General features: G+C 50.0%; 4 protein-coding genes across 4 annotated transcripts; 1 reads left to right on the forward strand and 3 right to left on the reverse strand.

Moving 5' to 3' along the window:
• Nucleotides 1-9: 9 nt before the first annotated feature.
• Nucleotides 10-662, forward strand: L3040_003412 (uncharacterized protein; the record flags this gene model as incomplete). Its single annotated transcript, XM_007293813.1, has 4 exons — nucleotides 10-79; nucleotides 148-227; nucleotides 333-538; nucleotides 602-662. 4 exons carry the CDS (start codon nucleotides 10-12, stop codon nucleotides 660-662), a joined length of 417 nt encoding a protein of 138 aa, XP_007293875.1.
• Nucleotides 663-1,027: 365 nt separating this feature from the next.
• L3040_003413 (uncharacterized protein) lies at nucleotides 1,028-2,138 on the reverse strand (the record flags this gene model as incomplete). Its single annotated transcript, XM_066154461.1, has 3 exons — nucleotides 1,028-1,738; nucleotides 1,848-2,023; nucleotides 2,084-2,138. The coding sequence occupies 3 exons, from the start codon at nucleotides 2,136-2,138 to the stop codon at nucleotides 1,028-1,030; spliced, it is 942 nt and encodes a 313-aa protein (XP_066012420.1).
• A 2,736-nt stretch (nucleotides 2,139-4,874) lies between these two features.
• Nucleotides 4,875-5,300, reverse strand: L3040_003414 (uncharacterized protein; the record flags this gene model as incomplete). The annotated part of the gene is made up of 1 exon (XM_066154462.1): nucleotides 4,875-5,300. One exon carries the CDS (start codon nucleotides 5,298-5,300, stop codon nucleotides 4,875-4,877), a length of 426 nt encoding a protein of 141 aa, XP_066012421.1.
• Nucleotides 5,301-13,873: 8,573 nt separating this feature from the next.
• L3040_003415 (uncharacterized protein) lies at nucleotides 13,874-15,102 on the reverse strand (the record flags this gene model as incomplete). Its single annotated transcript, XM_066154463.1, has 6 exons — nucleotides 13,874-13,912; nucleotides 13,976-14,056; nucleotides 14,100-14,116; nucleotides 14,166-14,305; nucleotides 14,365-14,593; nucleotides 15,096-15,102. 6 exons carry the CDS (start codon nucleotides 15,100-15,102, stop codon nucleotides 13,874-13,876), a joined length of 513 nt encoding a protein of 170 aa, XP_066012422.1.
• Nucleotides 15,103-17,970: the final 2,868 nt, after the last annotated feature.

The raw sequence follows: 17,970 nt of genomic DNA on the forward strand, positions 1-17,970 counted from the left end.
GCCGACAATATGGCCAAAGTACCCCGCAACTTTCGACTCTTGGAGGAGTTGGAGAAGGGTGAGAAGGGCCTCGGAGCAGGTTCGTCCCCCCCCCCCCCCCCCCCATATCAACGCAAGGCAACCAACTAGTCCTGATTGCCGGTTCAGAATCATGCTCCTACGGACTCACCGACGGCGACGACCTGCTCATGAGCAACTGGAACGGCACGATCCTCGGCCCACCACACGTACGTACGTCCCTGCCTACCACGAATGGAAATTTCTCAGACGGAGAGCTTGAGTGTAGGGTGCATATTGTATCAGGGTGGGGGCTGACGGGGCACTTGTGCTAGAGCGTCCATGAGAACCGCATCTATGGGTTGACTATGCACTGTGGACCCGACTACCCAGACAAGCCGCCCACCATCCAGTTCACCAACCAGATCAACCTGCCATGCGTGAGCACTCGCGATGGCAAGGTCGACCCGGCGAAGCTGCCTTGCCTGGCCACGTGGGACCGCAAGATGACTATGGAGACCGTGTTGATTGAGTTGCGGAGGTAGGCCGGTTCATTTGCTCTGGAAATGCTATGAGGCATGAGGCTGACTAGATCTCTGGGTAGATTCATGGCTCATCCAGCAAACAAGAAACTCCCACAACCGGCTGAGGGCTCTACATACTAGAGGGCGAAAATGGCGAGACAAGCATTGCTCTTGGGACAGCAGGTTGGGCCCACATGGACGCTTAACGAGTGAATGAATTGAAGGACAGCCACTTATGAAGGGACGAGGGGATTATAAAAAGCTGGCTTCGTTGAGTTTCGGGGTGCATCAGCGCGGCGAACTAGGAAAGTCTTTGGCGCGATGTGGGTTTGCGACTGTGAGACTTGACACGACCAGGCAAATAGCTAGGTGGGCTGTGCAATGATACCGATGACCTTATCACAGACTTCATTTCTATGTGGAGTATGGATGTTCGTCCTTTTGTTAGTGTACAGGGTATCTCCCATCAATCAAAATGCAGAAGCAGACAACTTTCTTCCCTTATGCTACGTACTCAGCCCTTTTTCACTTTCCTTTCTCACAGACTGATTAGCCTTCCTACGAGCTCGACTGGCCCTCCTCCTTGCTACCCTCTCCTTCGCCCACAACTCCTTCTCCCTAGCCACAATCCCAATCAACTTCGTCGCTAGCTGCTCTGCCCTCTGACGCTCTCTATCAACACTCCTCAGCACCAGAACCCTCTGCCTCTCGCTCTCGTCCCTCCACTCGCCCCCGTCATCCCAGCCCTGTTCTATCAACTCTGTCACACCCTCCACACCCTTCTCCCTCTCCACCTCGCGCAGCACAACATCCTCCCACTCGCCCTCCGCATCCCCCATCTCCATCTCCAGCTCCAGCTGATCCGCCCTCGTCATCCGGCGCTGCTTCTGCTTCACCTTGCGCGTCAAGACGCGCGACAGGTACGGCGACTGCCTCTTCTTGAAACGCAGGAAGGGGAGGAACGTCGCGACCGTGAGCGTCGGCACATACCGCACCCTGCTGATCTTCTCCGCGGGCAGCGGCCGGATCTCCACGACGGGGCGCGCGCCGGGGTAGGCGCGCAGGCCGGCTCGGTGCGCGGCGATGTCCTTGGGGGGCGGCTGCGTGCACGCGCGTCTGGCGGCGAGGGTTTGGGCGTGGCGGGAGCGCAGGTGCTCGTGGATCTGGCCGAGGGCCAGCTGGTTGCCGGTGCTGGCTGCGTGGATGAGCTCTTCGGCCTGTGGGAGTACCAACCAGCAGAGTTTAGGTTAGCCGTGGGCCCGGAGCAGTAAAAATGTATGGGGGGTGGATGGATGGATGGATTGGGCAAAAAAGGGGCTGGCATACGGCATATCCAGCTTTGAGCAGAGGCACGATCAGCCTCGGACTCGCATGGTGTGCATTCTGCCGGAACTTCTTGCGTAGCAGATGCTTGAGCGGATGGACCGGTCCGCGAGAGGGGAGGTCAGCGGGCAGAGGGATGCGTAGGCATTGCTCGAGGAGGGATCGGTACAATGCGATGCCTGAGAATACCATTAGTGAAGGGTAGGCATAGAAAGGTGAGATATTGATAGAGGGCTTACATGCAATTCGGTGCGGGCCCGACCTACGGGGGTAGTATTGGCCTGGGGCTGGCATTCATCTGTTGTGTCGAGTACCGCACCGCACGAGATATATGGAGGGAGATAGATCGCGGTACCTCTGCTTCTGGGCTGGAGCCAAAAACTCCAAGGACCGAGGCTTGGAAATCTGCTAAGTCTTGGCGTTGATGAGCTTGTCATCACGTGCGGCCCTTTTTCAAAGCGATCTGGATACGGAGCCCGCTTAGCCACGTCCATTATTGTTGCTAGAATGCTAGAACAGTGGCCGAACGCTTTTTTACGATCTGGTTCAGTAGCGTTCCATTTTTCGGTTAATGGATCAACGGCTACTATTGGGATGGCCTTTTCCCTTCTATACGGAGTAGTAACCTTCTCCAGTCGAAGGATAGTAGCTGGTGAATAGCTGGCTCAAGCATCAGCTTTGCCCTAATTGGGCTTAGCTTGATGCTCAAATAATCAGGCCAAAGAACTTCTACAACCTTCGTCAATAACAGCTACCTACAGCTTCTACAGCTTTGGTCGAGCTGTATCGTAGAAGTTTCAAGAGACCATTTTCAGTGTATTCGTTCACGTACTCTAACATGCGGTTGAAGATTAAGGTTGCTAAGATATGTGCATTAACCCGCTACTCCGTGCGCTTTTAGCTATCCTTCGGCTCCAAGAGGTCATTAAAACCTCTACCCCAAGATTGACGGAACCTTTTTTTTCCAGAATCCCGTATGCTTGTATGTAACGGCCCGAATTCGTGATTCTTTCCGGGCTGTTGCTCAATATGAAGAAAAGAACCTCGCATGCGGCATCTCTATATATTTGTAGGTTTTTGTTTTCGTCCTTCTGGATATTCGGATCGATCCCTAGCAAGGCGCCGCCTGATACCATCAGCATGAGCTCGGAAATCTGTAAACGAGAGTCCCCAAAACGACCTGTGAATAGGAACTTTGGAAACTTACTTCTCTTGCTAATCAGGTATCCAAGTCTGTCCTCTGGGATATTCGGGTTGGTCCCTAGTAGAGCTTCGCCTGAAATCGTCAGCATCAGTTTGGAATCTTATAAATGAGAGTCCCCAGAACAACCCATCACCAGGTCCCTCGGAAACTCACCTCTCTTCCTAATCAGGTATCCAGTCTCATCCTCGTGTATATCCGAGTCAATCCCGAGCAAGGCGTCGTCTGATCATCAGCAAGAATTCACAAAAAAAAAATCAAGAAGCGAGAGTCCCCAGAACAACCTGGTAACTAGGCGCTTAGTGGAAACTCACTGTTCTTCCTCCTCAGGTATTCCAACTCCGACCTATCTTGCGAAATACGCGGCGGGAGATCGAGAGAGTATCCCTTAAGCCACAGAAGAACCTCTGGATCTTCCTCTATCTCTATCTCTCTTCAACCTCCGAGGGGCATCCTCCGAGTATTTGCGCGACTGCGCGAACTTTCTGAGCTACGGTCGAGATGAGCCTGGATCGGCTGCTAGTCATAGACTGAATGCTCTCAGATGGGCCGCTGAGATACAAGTGTATCGATAAAAAAAGTGACTTGCGATGGGCAGATAATCTGCATAAGAAGTTGAGGCATTTGGCTGATGATGATTTGATCTTGGGAGCCGAAGCGGATGTTTCGCCTGCGGGTGCCTCCAATGGGCACATCTCGTTGAAGAGGAAAGTGCGGGATCCGTATGTATTCTTGGAGCAGGGGAGGTACGATGTGAAGGCCATGATTCTGGGCTGGGTATTATATATATATGTTTTTTTTTTCGTAATTAAAAGCAAAGCTTACTTGGTTCGATGTAGTTAAAGAAATTTAACGGGATTATTTAGAGAACTTGGATGGGATATGGAGCTCTTATACTATGTCGCCATCAGAAAACTAACGGCCCTGCGAGCCAGACTATATTTAGTTTCTCTGTAGCGCTTTACACTATAACTGCTCTCAGGGCTAAAAAGTGATGAAGCGAGAAGAAAACCGGGAGCTTGCCATGAAAAGGGGAAGGCTCGCTTAGAAACCGCCGTCGACAGCTACGGCAGTGGCCGCGTGGAAATCGAATATCCGAAAGCCTGGGTTTCGACCCCAACGAACTCCCTCATTCAGAATTCCTATATCGTCCAGACTTAGTCGAACTATTCAAGGTACGTCGGAGATGCAAAGCTTACCATCAGTCAGGGCCTTGGTATTTGACGGTCACAAAACGCTTCTCGCGAAGTGATACTTCGTCATGATCCCTCTCGTAAAATGTACCATATTTCGCGGGAGAGTATGGACCCGATTTTGGGTCCAGAATGCTGAGCTCGAAAGCGCCGTGAGGGCACACTGGCTCTGATGTTTTCCTTCTGGGCGGGCTTTCTAGTGTTTTCTGGGTCGGCGTGGCTGCAGTACTAGGTAACTGCTAATGCATAAAACCACTTTTCGCGCCAGAAATAAGGGTCAACACTTCGAAAAAAATCAACATTAGCCTGAGTTTAGTAATTCTATCTTCGGGGAGGTAGTTAATCTAAGCCGTCAATCTCAAATCTGACTATTTAATAGACCTACATGCAAACGATGAAGCTGAAGTCGCTCTTTTTTTAATTGGACTTCTTTTAAACTTAAGCGAAAGCCAACTTTCTATCTTTCTGCTTTAATCAACTGGAATCAATCATAATATAAAATTGAATCGTCCTACGTAGAGTCATAAGTTATTTCTTGTTGTTAGAAGGTTTATGATTTTAATCTACCTTTTAAATCTTATGGTTATAGAAAGTTCAAGCTGTCAAGTGTAAAGAGTTTTGGTGCGAAATAAAATTCTACGCATTAGCAGTTAGAAATGACGGTACGCTACTATTGCTTCTAGGGCCCTTGGCCAAAACAGACACGTCTATTCCAGCAGCGACGTAGTCCGCCGCTGACGGGATTTCAAGTCTACGACCTCGAGAATGTCCTTTAACATCGTTCGAGTCAAAGAAGACTTCCTCAAAATCAGGCAGGATACATCGCATGCCATCTTGTATGAGATCTTGCGCCTCCACAGCTGCAGGCGGGAATGGTCCCATAGAGTATCCGGTCCTGAACTTGGGACGTATAGAGTCATTGGTGGGGTCTCCGTCAGGGTAGAATGTGCCAGAACTTCCAATATGCACTAATGGATTGCGCCAGTGATCGAGAGCATCTGTGGATGTTCTACTGATGGCGCGTGTGAGTCTCGCTCCGAGATTCTCTCGCGTCTCGTACATCAGAGTCACGGCCACAGAGGTTGGAAGCGTTGGCTTTAACTGAGAGAGGAAGCTCGAAAATAGTCCTCGGTTAACGGGCTTTCAATACGATATTGCTGGAAATCCATCAGATCGTCGAATGGAAATCCTTGGCTGAGATGAGCACCGTCACTCCAAGCTAGGAAGAACTAAATTTTTGGCCATGGCAGATGAGTACGTACTCGCATTTTCCTCTGTAGGCTGTGTAATTACTTGCAGATCATCTCGACTTCTATGATCATAGCTGAGAAAATCCCAGGGCATATATATCCACCATAAGGATTGTCTGCCCAACCACCTAGTGTTCTTTTTCTGGTCGTTCACTCGGAGACTTTCTCGATCCTCTCAGCCGACGATCAGACATCGAATTCACACGCTTTTGGGGTCCCTCACTGTTTTCATCATGACTATCCTCGTATGAAGAAGAAGCTTTCGCTGAAGGGAGAAACCGTCCCGTCGTCAACTGATGCTGTTGCCCAAACTCTGGTTCTCGCTGCAACAGCCCCTTGCCAACATTGAAGTCATACAGACCAATGAAGATATTGCACATCTCTTCATTGGTGCCTTTCAGTTCCTGCACTTGTTTTTCTAGCGAAGTGATGGTAGTCTCCTACCGAGACCGATACGCTCTTTGAACCATCTGGATCTAAGTTCTTCTCCTCTACTCAACATTAACATTCGGCTCCAGTAGGGGCGAATAGTAGAAAGACTGAGTATCAACCCTCGGTCTACCTCTCGTCTTCGTCCCCGCCTCCTCCTGCGCGCCCACCACCTCCTCCGCCTATCCCCTCTTGTTCCTCCTCCTCCCTACACTTACCCTCCTATTACCACTCACAATTCCACTTCCACCCTTATACCCATTCCCGTTCTTCACACTCCCTATCGTCTCAGCAGCACGCTCCATTCCAAACGGCATCACACTCACCCGACCCCCCCTCTCCGCTCTATTCCTCAAACCCACAGAACCCGAACGGCAACCACCCCATCCACCATCATACCTCTCCGCATCCAAAATCCCCAACCCGCTCTACCACCCCTTCGAAACCAGCCCGCTAGATCCAGCCCCTTGGACCTGGTAGCCCACACCCACGAAAAATACGGGCTCCTCTGGCTGGCCGCAGCGAGCGAGTATCCGAGCATCTCCATCTCGCCGGCGCTCAGAGTCCCAAAACAAGCCATCCGAGTCCTCTGATTTGAGAGATTCCGATGATCAATCATCACCCATCGACAACGAGTCCTCGGCAGTATTAACATCGTTGTTGTTGTCGATGTTATGAACGTCGAGATCAGTAATCACACCTCGGTCGTCCCTCCATGAAAATCTCCGGCGTGTGTCTACCAACGACAACCTCCTCCCTCTTTCGCGACGCATTAGTATGGGTCTGTCGAGCTCGATCTCGTCCAGCCCGGAACAGGATATAGTACCTCGGATCGCTCAAGGCGTATTCGTCACGATTCACCGAGGAATAGCTCTCCATACATGTCGATATTAGAAGCTAACTTTCCTTCCGGAACATGACGATCTCTCCGAGCCACGTTGGAAAAACCCGGCAGGTAGCTGGCCCTCCTTACATCCATCTGTCGTCCGGTGTAGGGTTACAATACTAGAAACAGCAATGTGCATCGCGGGTCTGCTTCTGCACAATCCCATCCAACACGTAAAATCCGTACGCCGGATCTCGTCCCGCGAGCACTGCTCAGCAGCCGCAGCAGAGCATGTACGCCGCGCGCCTCCAGGTAAAGCCTGCTCGTAAAGAAGAGAAAGTAGGAAGAAAGCCCTCAACGAGAAGCACGCGAACGACATTGGTACTGTAAGCGCGACTCTACCCTCTTTGGGAAAATGCAAAAGGAATTTACGTCTTACGTGCCTCACTACCTTGCCGTGTCTGTAAAATAAAATGCCGAGCTACGAGAGACGAAGAAGGATGAGAGCTTCTTACGGATCAGTAACCAGGCCAGACAGGTACCTCGCAAGCGAGGCCGGAAAAGAGACCTATATCGTATCAAAATTCACAGAGAAGAAAAGGAGATGCATTGCGCTGATCTGCAGATCTCCCAACTCGCCTTGCCCGCATGTGATATTTTGCTCTGGATTAAATATAATGAATATACTGGAACGACACCCCCGTGATGTGTAACCTACCTATTCAACCCCGTATCTAGCAGTAGGGAAAGTTATATATTGGAAAAACACTCTGATATCATTCATATCATTCCAATCTATCTATCTATCTATCTATATATCCATACAAACGTCATCCAAAAAAAAGGAGAGACACTTTAATATCCATCATCATCCCATCCAGCAGTACCCGTATCCATCCATACAAAAACAACATCATCCAACCCCAAAAACCCAACCCGTACTCTAGGATGTGTCATCTCAACCTGCGGATAGGTACCTACTCTACCTATCCAGCTTACTACCTAGTGTGTCTTCAGCTCGAGAGTAGATTTTATGCCCCCTAGCCCCTGACCCGACATACTAAGTACAGTACTACATACATACATACATACATACATACATACATACATACAGTAGTATGAGCCTTACCAACCCCCTCAAAACAGCAGCTACCAGCCGCGCCCAGTTCCCCAAGATTGCCGTACCTACCGGTACCGGGATCGCATCTTCTCCAACCATCCCGTACCCATCCGTCTCCGTCGGCGCTAGATACGGTAGGTATACCGGTCTTCGAATACCCCAAGTAGAGATCATCTATCTATCTTTTTTTTTTTTTTTTAAACTTTGGCACCAAGAATAGTCTTTCATTCTCAATATATATATAAATATATAAATATAGAAATATAGAAATATAGAAATATAGAAATATAGAAATATAGAAATATAGAAATATAGAAATATAGAAATACATATATGTACAAATATAAATATTTTTTTTCTTTTTTTTCCTATTTTTCCTATTTTTCTTATTTTTCCTATTTTTCCTATTTTTCCTATTTTTCCTATTTTTCCTATTTTTCCTATTTTTCCTATTTTTCCCATTCTTTCCCATTCTTTCTTTTTTCTTTTCTTTTCTCCTTCTCCTTCTCCACCCAAAGAAAACACTCTCCTCTCCTCTCCTCTCCTCTCCTCTCCTCTCCTCTCCTCTCCTCTCCCGGTACTCTCTTCCCAGCGCACCCCCCACCGCTCTCCCACACCTATCCGGATCCCGGGCTGAAATAGGTAGGTAGGTAGGGAGGTAAACGAGCAAGTTACCTATCTAATATAATGTTGAGCTAAATGTGGATCCTGGCTAAGACCGTAAACTGTTAAAAATGCGGTCACCTGACCTGCGGCCGTGACGTTGATTGGGTGCATCCATTTGAGCTTGGGCCATCAAGGAACACCAAAAACTTGACTAAGCGCTTACTAAGGTGGAAAAGCCGGAAAAGGAGGTTTTGCGGGTGTAACGGGCCAGATTTTTGAGAATTGCAATTGAGAATTCTTTTACAGTTAACTGATCGTTCATGGACGCTTCTCCTCTTCAATTTTGCACCTTATGCAGGCAGTATCGCTTCGTATAGGATTTTCGAACGAATCGTGTTGGCCGGCGCTATAACACTTGTAACAGGCATACGGTATGCGGAATCCTGTTTTTACGGGTCTTACTGACCGTTTTTAGGGCACCCGGAGACCGATTACGGAAGTTGCTGACCTTGCGGACAGCCCTCGCCTTGCAAGGCGCGTACGTCGAACTCAGGCTCAAATACGCGTAGATGCGGCTGCAGCAGAGCCTCGCCTTGCAAGGCGCTCGCGACGAACACAAGCTTAAATTCGCGCGGATGCAGCTGCTGCAGAGAACGCTTAAGCCGTTGCGGGTCCCGCAAGACTTGTAACGCGTCGGCGTCGTACGCAAGCCCAAATACGCGCGGACGCCGCAGAAGCAGCCGTGATAGGTCGGCCCTCGCTACGTAATAGGGATCCGGTTGCCGAGGCCGTAAGTGACGCCTCGGCTGGGTTTCGATCCGTCTATCGTTTTGCGGCCTCGTTGAATGTTGGGCTTATGGATAAACCGTGTGACTATTGTGATGCGTTGCATTGGCTTGGCGAAGGTACTTAAGCAAGCGAGTTTGAGCTTTGTTGCAAGAAAGGAGCGGTTGATTTGCTTAACTTACGGTCCCCTCTTGATGTTTTGCAGAGGCTTTTGGATGGTAGGGATCCGCGGAGCGCTAGTTTTCGAAAGGATATCCGCAAGTATAACATGGCGCTTTCTTTTACGTTTGTAAGTGCAGCTAAGGACGACCGTGTTAACCTATCACGCGGCTTGACGACATTTACGGCCTATGGAGCTATGTACCACTTCCAAGGTCCTCTTCTTCCCGGGTCGCAAGAAGCCCCGGCTTTCGCGCAAGTCTTTTTTTACGACCCGGATTATGCTACCGATATCCGAATGAGACGCAATCCCCTCTTGGACCGTACTATTATGCGCGATCTACACTAGATGATTACAGAGCACAACCCTTTTACGGCGATTTACAAGACTGCAAGAGAGCGCTTGCGGACGCTGAATAGGGATTTTCGGATCCTTATCAGTCCGCAGATGCGATTAGTGCTTGAACAAGGAGCGGATAAGCGTCGCGAGAATCTGCCCGTCGCAGAAGAGCTTGCGAGGGTTATTCCGGATGAGTATAGTGATGCTTCTTTCCGAGATGTGATTCTTGCGGTCCGTGAACCTGCCTGTAATGGTCCGATTTTGCATAAGGTGCCCGTTACTTCCCTTGCGTACATGCCGTTGCATTACGTCCTCCTTTATCCTTATGGTGAGCCTGGGTGGCATTGGTCGATGCAATTGCTCGACCCGCAAAACCGCCGCCAGCAGTTACGGCTCTCTTAACAACCGTTTTATCGGTATCGGTTACACGTACGGCGGCAAGAGAAGTCGGCTCTTTTTTAGGCGAATCGTTTGTTTTAGCAATACGTTGTCGACGTGTATCTATCGTGTGAGACGACGCGGCTAGATTGGGTCCGGAACCATCAGTCTAAGATCCGTGCAGATATGTATAAAGGTCTTGCGGACACGTTGATCCGTTCCGACGCCCGCGAGGCAGGTGATATGGGCCGTAGGCTAATACTCTCTTCTTCTCACGTTAGTAGTGATCGTTTTATGCAGCAGATTCTTTAAGATTCATTAGCGATTGCTCGCACTTTCGGTCGCCTTACGCTGTTCATTACGATGACCGCTAATCCGCGGTGGCCCGAAATCGTTCGCGAGTGCGAAAACCTCGGTCAACAGCTTACGGACCGGCCCGATATTATTGGTCGCGTTTTTCGCTTGAAGTTCGCGGAGCTGATGGACGACGTGCGGAAGAAAGGCATTTTCGGTCAGTATAGAGCTCACGTTTTTACCGTCGAATATCAGAAACGCGGCTTGCTTTACGTCCATCTTTTGCTTTAGTTAGAAAATCCCGGCGATTATTTGCGGCTCGGAAGAGTAGATGATATTGTATCTGCAGAGGTCCTCGACGCGGAAACGGATCTTACGGGCCAGTTACGAGAGTTGGTTCTTACTTATTTGGTTCACGGCCCGTGTGGTACGGATTATCCGGATGCACCGTGTATGGCTCGCGATCAACTAAATGCGCCTTTACGATGTCAAAAACGTTTCTCGAAAGCTTTCGCGCCCGTAACGTTGGTGCGTGATGATGAGTATCCGGAATACCGTCGAAGGGATGAAGGTCGGAAATTTACGGTCCGGAAAGGAGCCACCGACGTAGAGCTGGACAACCAGTGGATCGTTCCGCACAGCCCGTATCTCTTTACCAAGTACTAAGCGCATATTAATATCGAGGTTTGCGGGTCGATTTAAGCTATTTTCTATATGCACAAGTATATCTATAAAGGCAACGATCGTATTACGCTTGCGGTCAAGAATACGGACGACGAGATCGCCCGTTACTTGTAAGCGAGGTACGTCAGTCCGCCGGAAGCAATATAGAGGTTATTCGAATTTCTTACTTACCAGGAGTTTCTTTTAGTCCAACATTTGGCCGTTCATTTGAAAGGAGAGCAGCCGGTTTACTTTCCGGAGGGAATTTCGGCCGATGAACTGGCCGTAAAGCGTAATGCGGCCTGATCTACGCTTATAGGTTTCTTTTTGTTTAATACGGAGCATCTTAACGCCCTTCCGTATTTATACTCGGATTTTCCGGCCTATTACGTTTGGAAGAAAGATCTTCGCAAGTGGGATTATCGCAAGCGAGGGGAGAATCGGATCGGCCGCATGTATCACTGCAGTCCCGTTTCGGGTGAACGCTTCTATTTACGGCTGTTGCTTACGGTCGTGCCTTCGGTCAGAAACTTCGAAGAGTTGTATGATTTCGAAGGCGTAAGGTACGAAACCTACCGGGCTGCGGCCATCGCTCGTGGGTTAGCCGATAACGACCGAGAGTGGTTTCAATGTTTTGATGAAGCAGTTAATTTCTCTTTTGCGGCCAGTTTACGGACGTTGTTTCTTGCCGGGCTACGGTTACGGGAGATTGCGGAACCGGTTGCGATCTGGGAGCAGTACAAGGACCATTTCTGTAGTGATTTGGCTTTCAGGTTGACTAGAGAGGAAGGTTTTCCTTTGGTCCTCTTAGATCCTTATCGCGATTACGGTCTGTTTCTTTTAGGGGCCGGCTTCGCGGATCAGCAGATGACCCTTAAGGAATTCGGCTTGCTTGTTAACGTATAGGATTGGGCCTGTTGCTACGCTCGATGGACCGCACGAGATCAAGGCGAGGATTTGGCCGCTCGTGCGGTAGAAATGATAGCCTAATTAAACGATGATCAGCGCAAAGCTTTTACGGACATCACTACGGCAATCTAAACGGACTCGCAAACTGCTCATTTCTATTGTTAAGGTTGTGAAGGCTTTGGGAAAACCTTTTTTTATCGGACTTTATGTTGCTATTATCGTGGCCAAGGGAAAACGGTCCTTTGCGTGGCTTTTACGGGGATTGCGGCCTTACTCTTACCGAACGGGCGGACGTCTCACTCGCAATTCAAGATTCCGATTGATTTGTATGAGTGGTCTCAAAGCTCGATCACACGTCAAAGTCAGCTAGGCCAATTGCTTTGTAACGTCGATTTGATTATCTAGGACGAAGTGCTAATGCAGCACAAGTACTGTTTTGAAGTGGTTCATCGCTTGTTAGTCGATTTGCGGAAGACTACGGATGATACGTTGTTTGGCGAGGTGCTCGTAATCCTTGGGGGCGACTTCGCGCAGATTTTACCGGTCGTTCCTCGCGGTTCTCGAGCTGATATTGTTAGTGCATGCCTTTAGAAATCATTTATTTGGCCTCGGCTAAAGCGTCTTTCTTTGCGGATCAACATGCGGGTCCGCGAAGGCGTCCACGGACCGGAATTTGTGGATTAGGTTAGTAATTTGCCTTACGCGCTCGCTCAAGAACACCAGGTTACGCTCCCGGAATACATCTATCAAACGGCCGGCGTTAAGGCGTTAATCGATCGCGTGTACCCCTTTGCGTTGATGAGAAGAGCGCCGCGTGACCCGTCAGCCTTTAGCGGTCGGTGTTTGTTGTCAACTCTGAATACTACGGTTACCGACTTGAATAAGATGATATTGGAACGTCTTTCCGGGTCCGTAAAGGTCTACAATTCGATCGACACTCATATTACGGAAGAAGAAGGCGCGGATGCGGACGTCTACGAGTTTCCGGTCGAGACTTTGCAGAAGATTGATTTGCCTTCGCTCCTTCCATCTTGATTGCATTTGAAGGTCGGCGCTTCGGTTTTGCTTTTACGGAACCTAGCGCCCTCGGAAGGCCTGTGTAACGGTACGCGGATGGTCATAACTTCTTTGCGGGGGCATTGCGTAGAGGCTCGGATCTTAGGAGGGGATTTTGACGGGCAGTTACGGGTCATCCCGCGGATCAAACTGATTGCGAAAGATGACAGCATAAGGATTACGCTTTAGCGAAAACAGTTTCCGATCCGTTTGTCTTTCGCTATGACCGTCAATAAGTCTTAAGGGCAATCGTTTCATACTGTTGGTTTGGATTTACGGACGCCCGTTTTTACTCACGGGCAGCTGTATGTGGGCCTTTCTCGAACGTCGTTTGTAGAAGGGTTAAGTGTATTGTTGCCGGTTGAGAACGAAGGGAAGACAACTAATGTAGTGTACCTTGAAGTATTAATAGATGTTCGTTGAGGAAAACTACGGGTTGCGACTATCATTGTAAAGCGTTTTGCGGACGAGATGGCATTGTATACTATATTTACGCCCTCGTGAAGAACCCGTTACGGATCTCACCTCCTCTTGCCTATCCTTAACCCCATCCTTAAACCTGACTCGGAATCCGAGTGTCCATCCTTTACCTCTTCTAATTCGGCCTCTTCCCTGTATAGCTTAGCTAAGTCGTTAAACAGGCGAGCTTTGCGCAAGGCGAGCGAGGCACGGGACCGAATTCGTGGCTGGCGGGTCCGTGGTTGGTCGCGGGTCCGTGGCTGGGGGGCCTTACCCGTCGTTGAGGGGCCAGCTAGACTCTTGCTATTGTTGGTGCGGGCCCGCTTGGAAGGCGTATCGTTAATATCGTCGTCGCGCTGCTTACGGACGCGGCCACTTCTGCGGGAGGGGGGGGTGGCGCTTGTATAGATAAATATCAGTCACGGTCCGAAACGGTCGGGTCGGTCGGGCAAATGGACTTACGGAAAGAGCAACGGGCACCTTCGCTGCCGTAATGGCAGTTGGCGCACGATCTTCCGAGGAAGCCTTTAAGGCGGACGCAGCCTATCTATGGCCCGAACCCGGTGTTGCAATGGTCACATGGTACGGGTTCAATGGGCCCAACTGCGGGTCGTTAGTATATATACACGTCTGTTACGGCCCGGGTACATACTCATCTGGACGTACTGGGCTTCGACGTTGGCTGCCCGACTTCCTGTGAAATTGCGGCCCGCGCGCAGTGCGGCTTGGCGGACCGCGATAAGAGCGCGGAGGCGGGTTATGGCATTGGTAAGGTTGACGACGAGGGCAGGGCTTTGCAGACGTCCGTTAGTTATATTGCGGGCCGCGAGTGCACGTAGAGATCGACTTACAACTGGATAGGGAGGGGGGGGTTCGCAGGACCGGAGGCAGCAGAACGATTGGCTCTTGAACCTTCGCCTTCCTGAGGGACTGGCGGGTTGGAAGGGCGGCTAGGAGAGGGGGTCTTGACCGCAAATGATGGGTTTGAAGGTCCGGGGGCGTTGACGGGTGAGAATCCTGCCGCAGGTGACGCACTTTCGGCCGGGGGCGGCGTTTCGGCCGAGTAAATGTCTCCGATATCTATCTTGCGGTCCGTGAGTATCCGTTGTGATGGGTACTTACTTAGAGGTAAGTGCAGAGGTAGTGGTAGGTACAGAGTGTGTTTGTATTAAGGAAAGAAGTTGAAGTTGAAGTGGATATAATCGGGGGTAGTCCTTATTTTATAATGCAGTTTTGCTTAGCGTCATTAACTAGCTTACGCTACAATTTCTTTGTTCCAATTCACTTGCTTTGTTCTGCTATACTCGGCCCCGGTACGTAGCCTGTCCGTTTCTTTATTCTTCTATTTGCGGACCGAGTAGGTGGCTTGATACGTCCGTTTTCGGTATGTCACGTGAAATTTCGCTTTGTTACGGCCCCGTTCCTAACACGTAGCCTTATATCCACAGCCTCGGAAGGCAGCCTCGCATCACGACCGGGCGAAGCAAGGTCTCCTTTGGCCCCGGAGCTTGCGGAGGGCAGCCAGAGGCAAGACCTTGTCTACCGGTACCGTACTAATTACTTACCTACCGCACTCACCCACCACGCATCTGCCAAAGCCCCAAACCCCCATCCAGGAAAGAAGGTAACTAAGTTACTAACTAAGTGCGTCGTAGCGTACATACTACCTAGCCGGGCTGAGTAAAAGGTGGCGCTGACGAATCTGTACTACTATCGGTATTATACTACTACAGTACTACTACCGGTACGCACGACGTACGTAGTAAGTACCGGTAGGGAGTTACGTACCGGTAGGGAGTTCGGTACGTACCGGTACTACAACTATATCCAAAGTAGAGTTAAGTTAACCAGGCTCTGAAACACGTCTACGTACTACTACTACTACTCTCCCCCCCCATGAATAAATGTCGAAAGTATAATTTCGCAAGGGATCTTACCAAGGCTTAAACCAATCAATTTATATCTTTGAGTCAGTATTTAGTCTATACAGTGGAGTTGACAGGGCTTTAAGCCATTCAGAAACCACCGCTCTATGATTTATGGGCCTAAACTGGGTCCGACATTTATTCATGGGGGGGGAGAGTACCTACTACTGCCTAATACCTACTACGATACAACTATATCCAAAGTAGAGTTAAGTTAACCAGGCTCTGAAACACGTCTACGTACTACTACCTACTACTACCTACTACCTACTACCTACAGTACTACAGTACAGAGTCAAAGTCAAAGTCAAAGTCAAAGTCAAAGTCAAAGTCGGAGTATAAGTAAAGCGTGGGGGTGGAGGTGGAGGTACAACTACGTACGTACGGGGGGCCACGGGCAGCAACGTGTACTTACGGTACCCACCGTCCCCCACTGGAAAGGATAATACTTACTTACTTACTACGTCGCAGGCGTAAGTATTACCCCTCGAGGGTATGGAAAACAGGGGGTTTAAAGTGGAAACTAAACTTTTAAGGCACCCTCGAGGGGTAATACTTAGGCCTGTACCGTGGTACTTACTACTTACTTACAATACTTACCTACTTACCAAGTTACAGTACGGAGCACACCTGAAAAGAGCAGCGACGTCAAGCCCCACTCACTATTACTTACCTACAGCATACATACATACATACATACATACTACGTCGCAGGCGTAAGTATTACCCCTCGAGGGTAGGGAAAACAGGGGGTTTAAAGTGGAAACTAAACTTTTAAGGCACCCTCGAGGGGTAATACTTAGGCCTGTACCGTGGTACATACATAGCAGCAGCAGCAGCAGCAGCAGCAGCGTACAGATGGGAGGAGGTACCTTACCTTACCTTACCTTACCTTACCTAGGTACCTACCTACTTACATGCCGTGCAAAAGAAGCCAAGCCCAATCAAGCCAAATCAAGCCAAGCCAAGCCAAGCCGCTTGATTGATGAATAACAGCCACCAGTGTCTCCTCTCTTTATACAATTACCTACCTACCCATCAAAAGTCCTACAACAGTAACTTCACAGCAGCATTAGTACAATACAATACAATACAATACAGTAGCAGCAAGAACGATCTATCTATGATTTACTTACCTACTTACCTACCTACCTAGTATTAGCAGCGTCGACCTATCCAACCCCCCCCCCCCCCCGTAAGCTCCGTCTTGCCATCTTTCTTCTTTATCTTGCTAGAGGAGACCTCCATACATCTCAATCTCAATCCCAATCTCAATCCCAATCCCAATCTCACAAAGGAATACACTCACTCATACATACATACACACATACACTAAACCAACCCTCCCCTCCCCTCCCCTCCCTCCCCCCTCAAAAAATCCATCATCAAGCCCCGCCTAAAAACCAAACCAAACCAAACCAAACCAAACCAAACCAAACCAAACCAAACCAAACCAGCAACGCAACCCAAGACAAAAAAGTCCTCGTCCACGTCCACGTCCTCGTCCACGTCCTCGTCCTCGTAAGCCCTGCCTCATGAAACCCGCGCCCGCCTTCCCTCTCCACCAGAGAACCAGCCTCCTCTTCTCGACAGTGGCTCGGTCGTGGTCGTGTTCGCGGTCGTGTTCGTGATCGTGGTCGTGTTCGGGTGCGGGTGCAATAGGCAATGTGGTGCGGGTGCGGGTGCGGGAGAGGAGCCGAGCACCGAGCACCGAGCACCGAGCGGAAGCGGGGTGGGAGAGAGACCGGTAGGTAGGAGGTACGTAGGTATGCGCCGTCGACCGGTACCTTAGCCGCCGGGGGGGGGAGCGTGGCGGCCGGGAGGGCCCGGTCGGACGCCCGACGAGGGGTTGGGTTGGGATGGGACGGGGCGGGGCGGGGCGGGGCGGGGCGGGACGGCGGGAGGGGATATGATGGACGGAGGGGACTGGGCGGCGGCTTGAGAATCGGGACTCGGGGGGGCTCGAGACTTGGAGTAAGCACTAGATAGACAATCAGGGGAAAAATGAGGGGGGAAAAAGAGGCAAAAGAGAGAGGAAAGAGAGAGGAAAGAGAGAGGAAAGAGAGAGGAAAGAGAGAGGAAAGAGAGAGGAAAGAGAGAGGAAAGAGAGAGGAAAGAGAGAGGAAAGAGAGAGGAAAGAGAGAGGAAAGAGAGAGGAAAGAGAGAGGAAAGAGAGAGAGAGAGAGAGAGAGGGGAAAAAAAACCATGGTCGACTTTGAGTCTATTCCTGAATTAACAAAGCACCCACTCGTCCACCGCGCCCACCGCACTATCTTATCTTACAAAGCTCGCCTTATGCCACCCATCCATTCATATCCGTCCTGCCATCCATGTGCAAAGCAAAAAAACCCCCCTTCTTCCACGAACGCCCGTCCCGAGCCCGCAAGATGCCTAACCGCCAAGCACAAACACCCGAGTAAATGGTCAATCAAAACGAAAAGGAGGAATAAGAGAGGCATAAACGAGAACCGAAGAGAGTGCCCTGGTCCTTCCCGGAAAGGGCAAGAATCTAGAATCACTCTCTCGCTCCCG

The sequence above is a fragment of the Drepanopeziza brunnea genome (genome assembly GCF_022702325.1).
Source record: "Drepanopeziza brunnea f. sp. 'multigermtubi' strain 214-2 chromosome Unknown ctg4, whole genome shotgun sequence".
NCBI lineage: Eukaryota > Fungi > Ascomycota > Leotiomycetes > Helotiales > Drepanopezizaceae > Drepanopeziza > Drepanopeziza brunnea.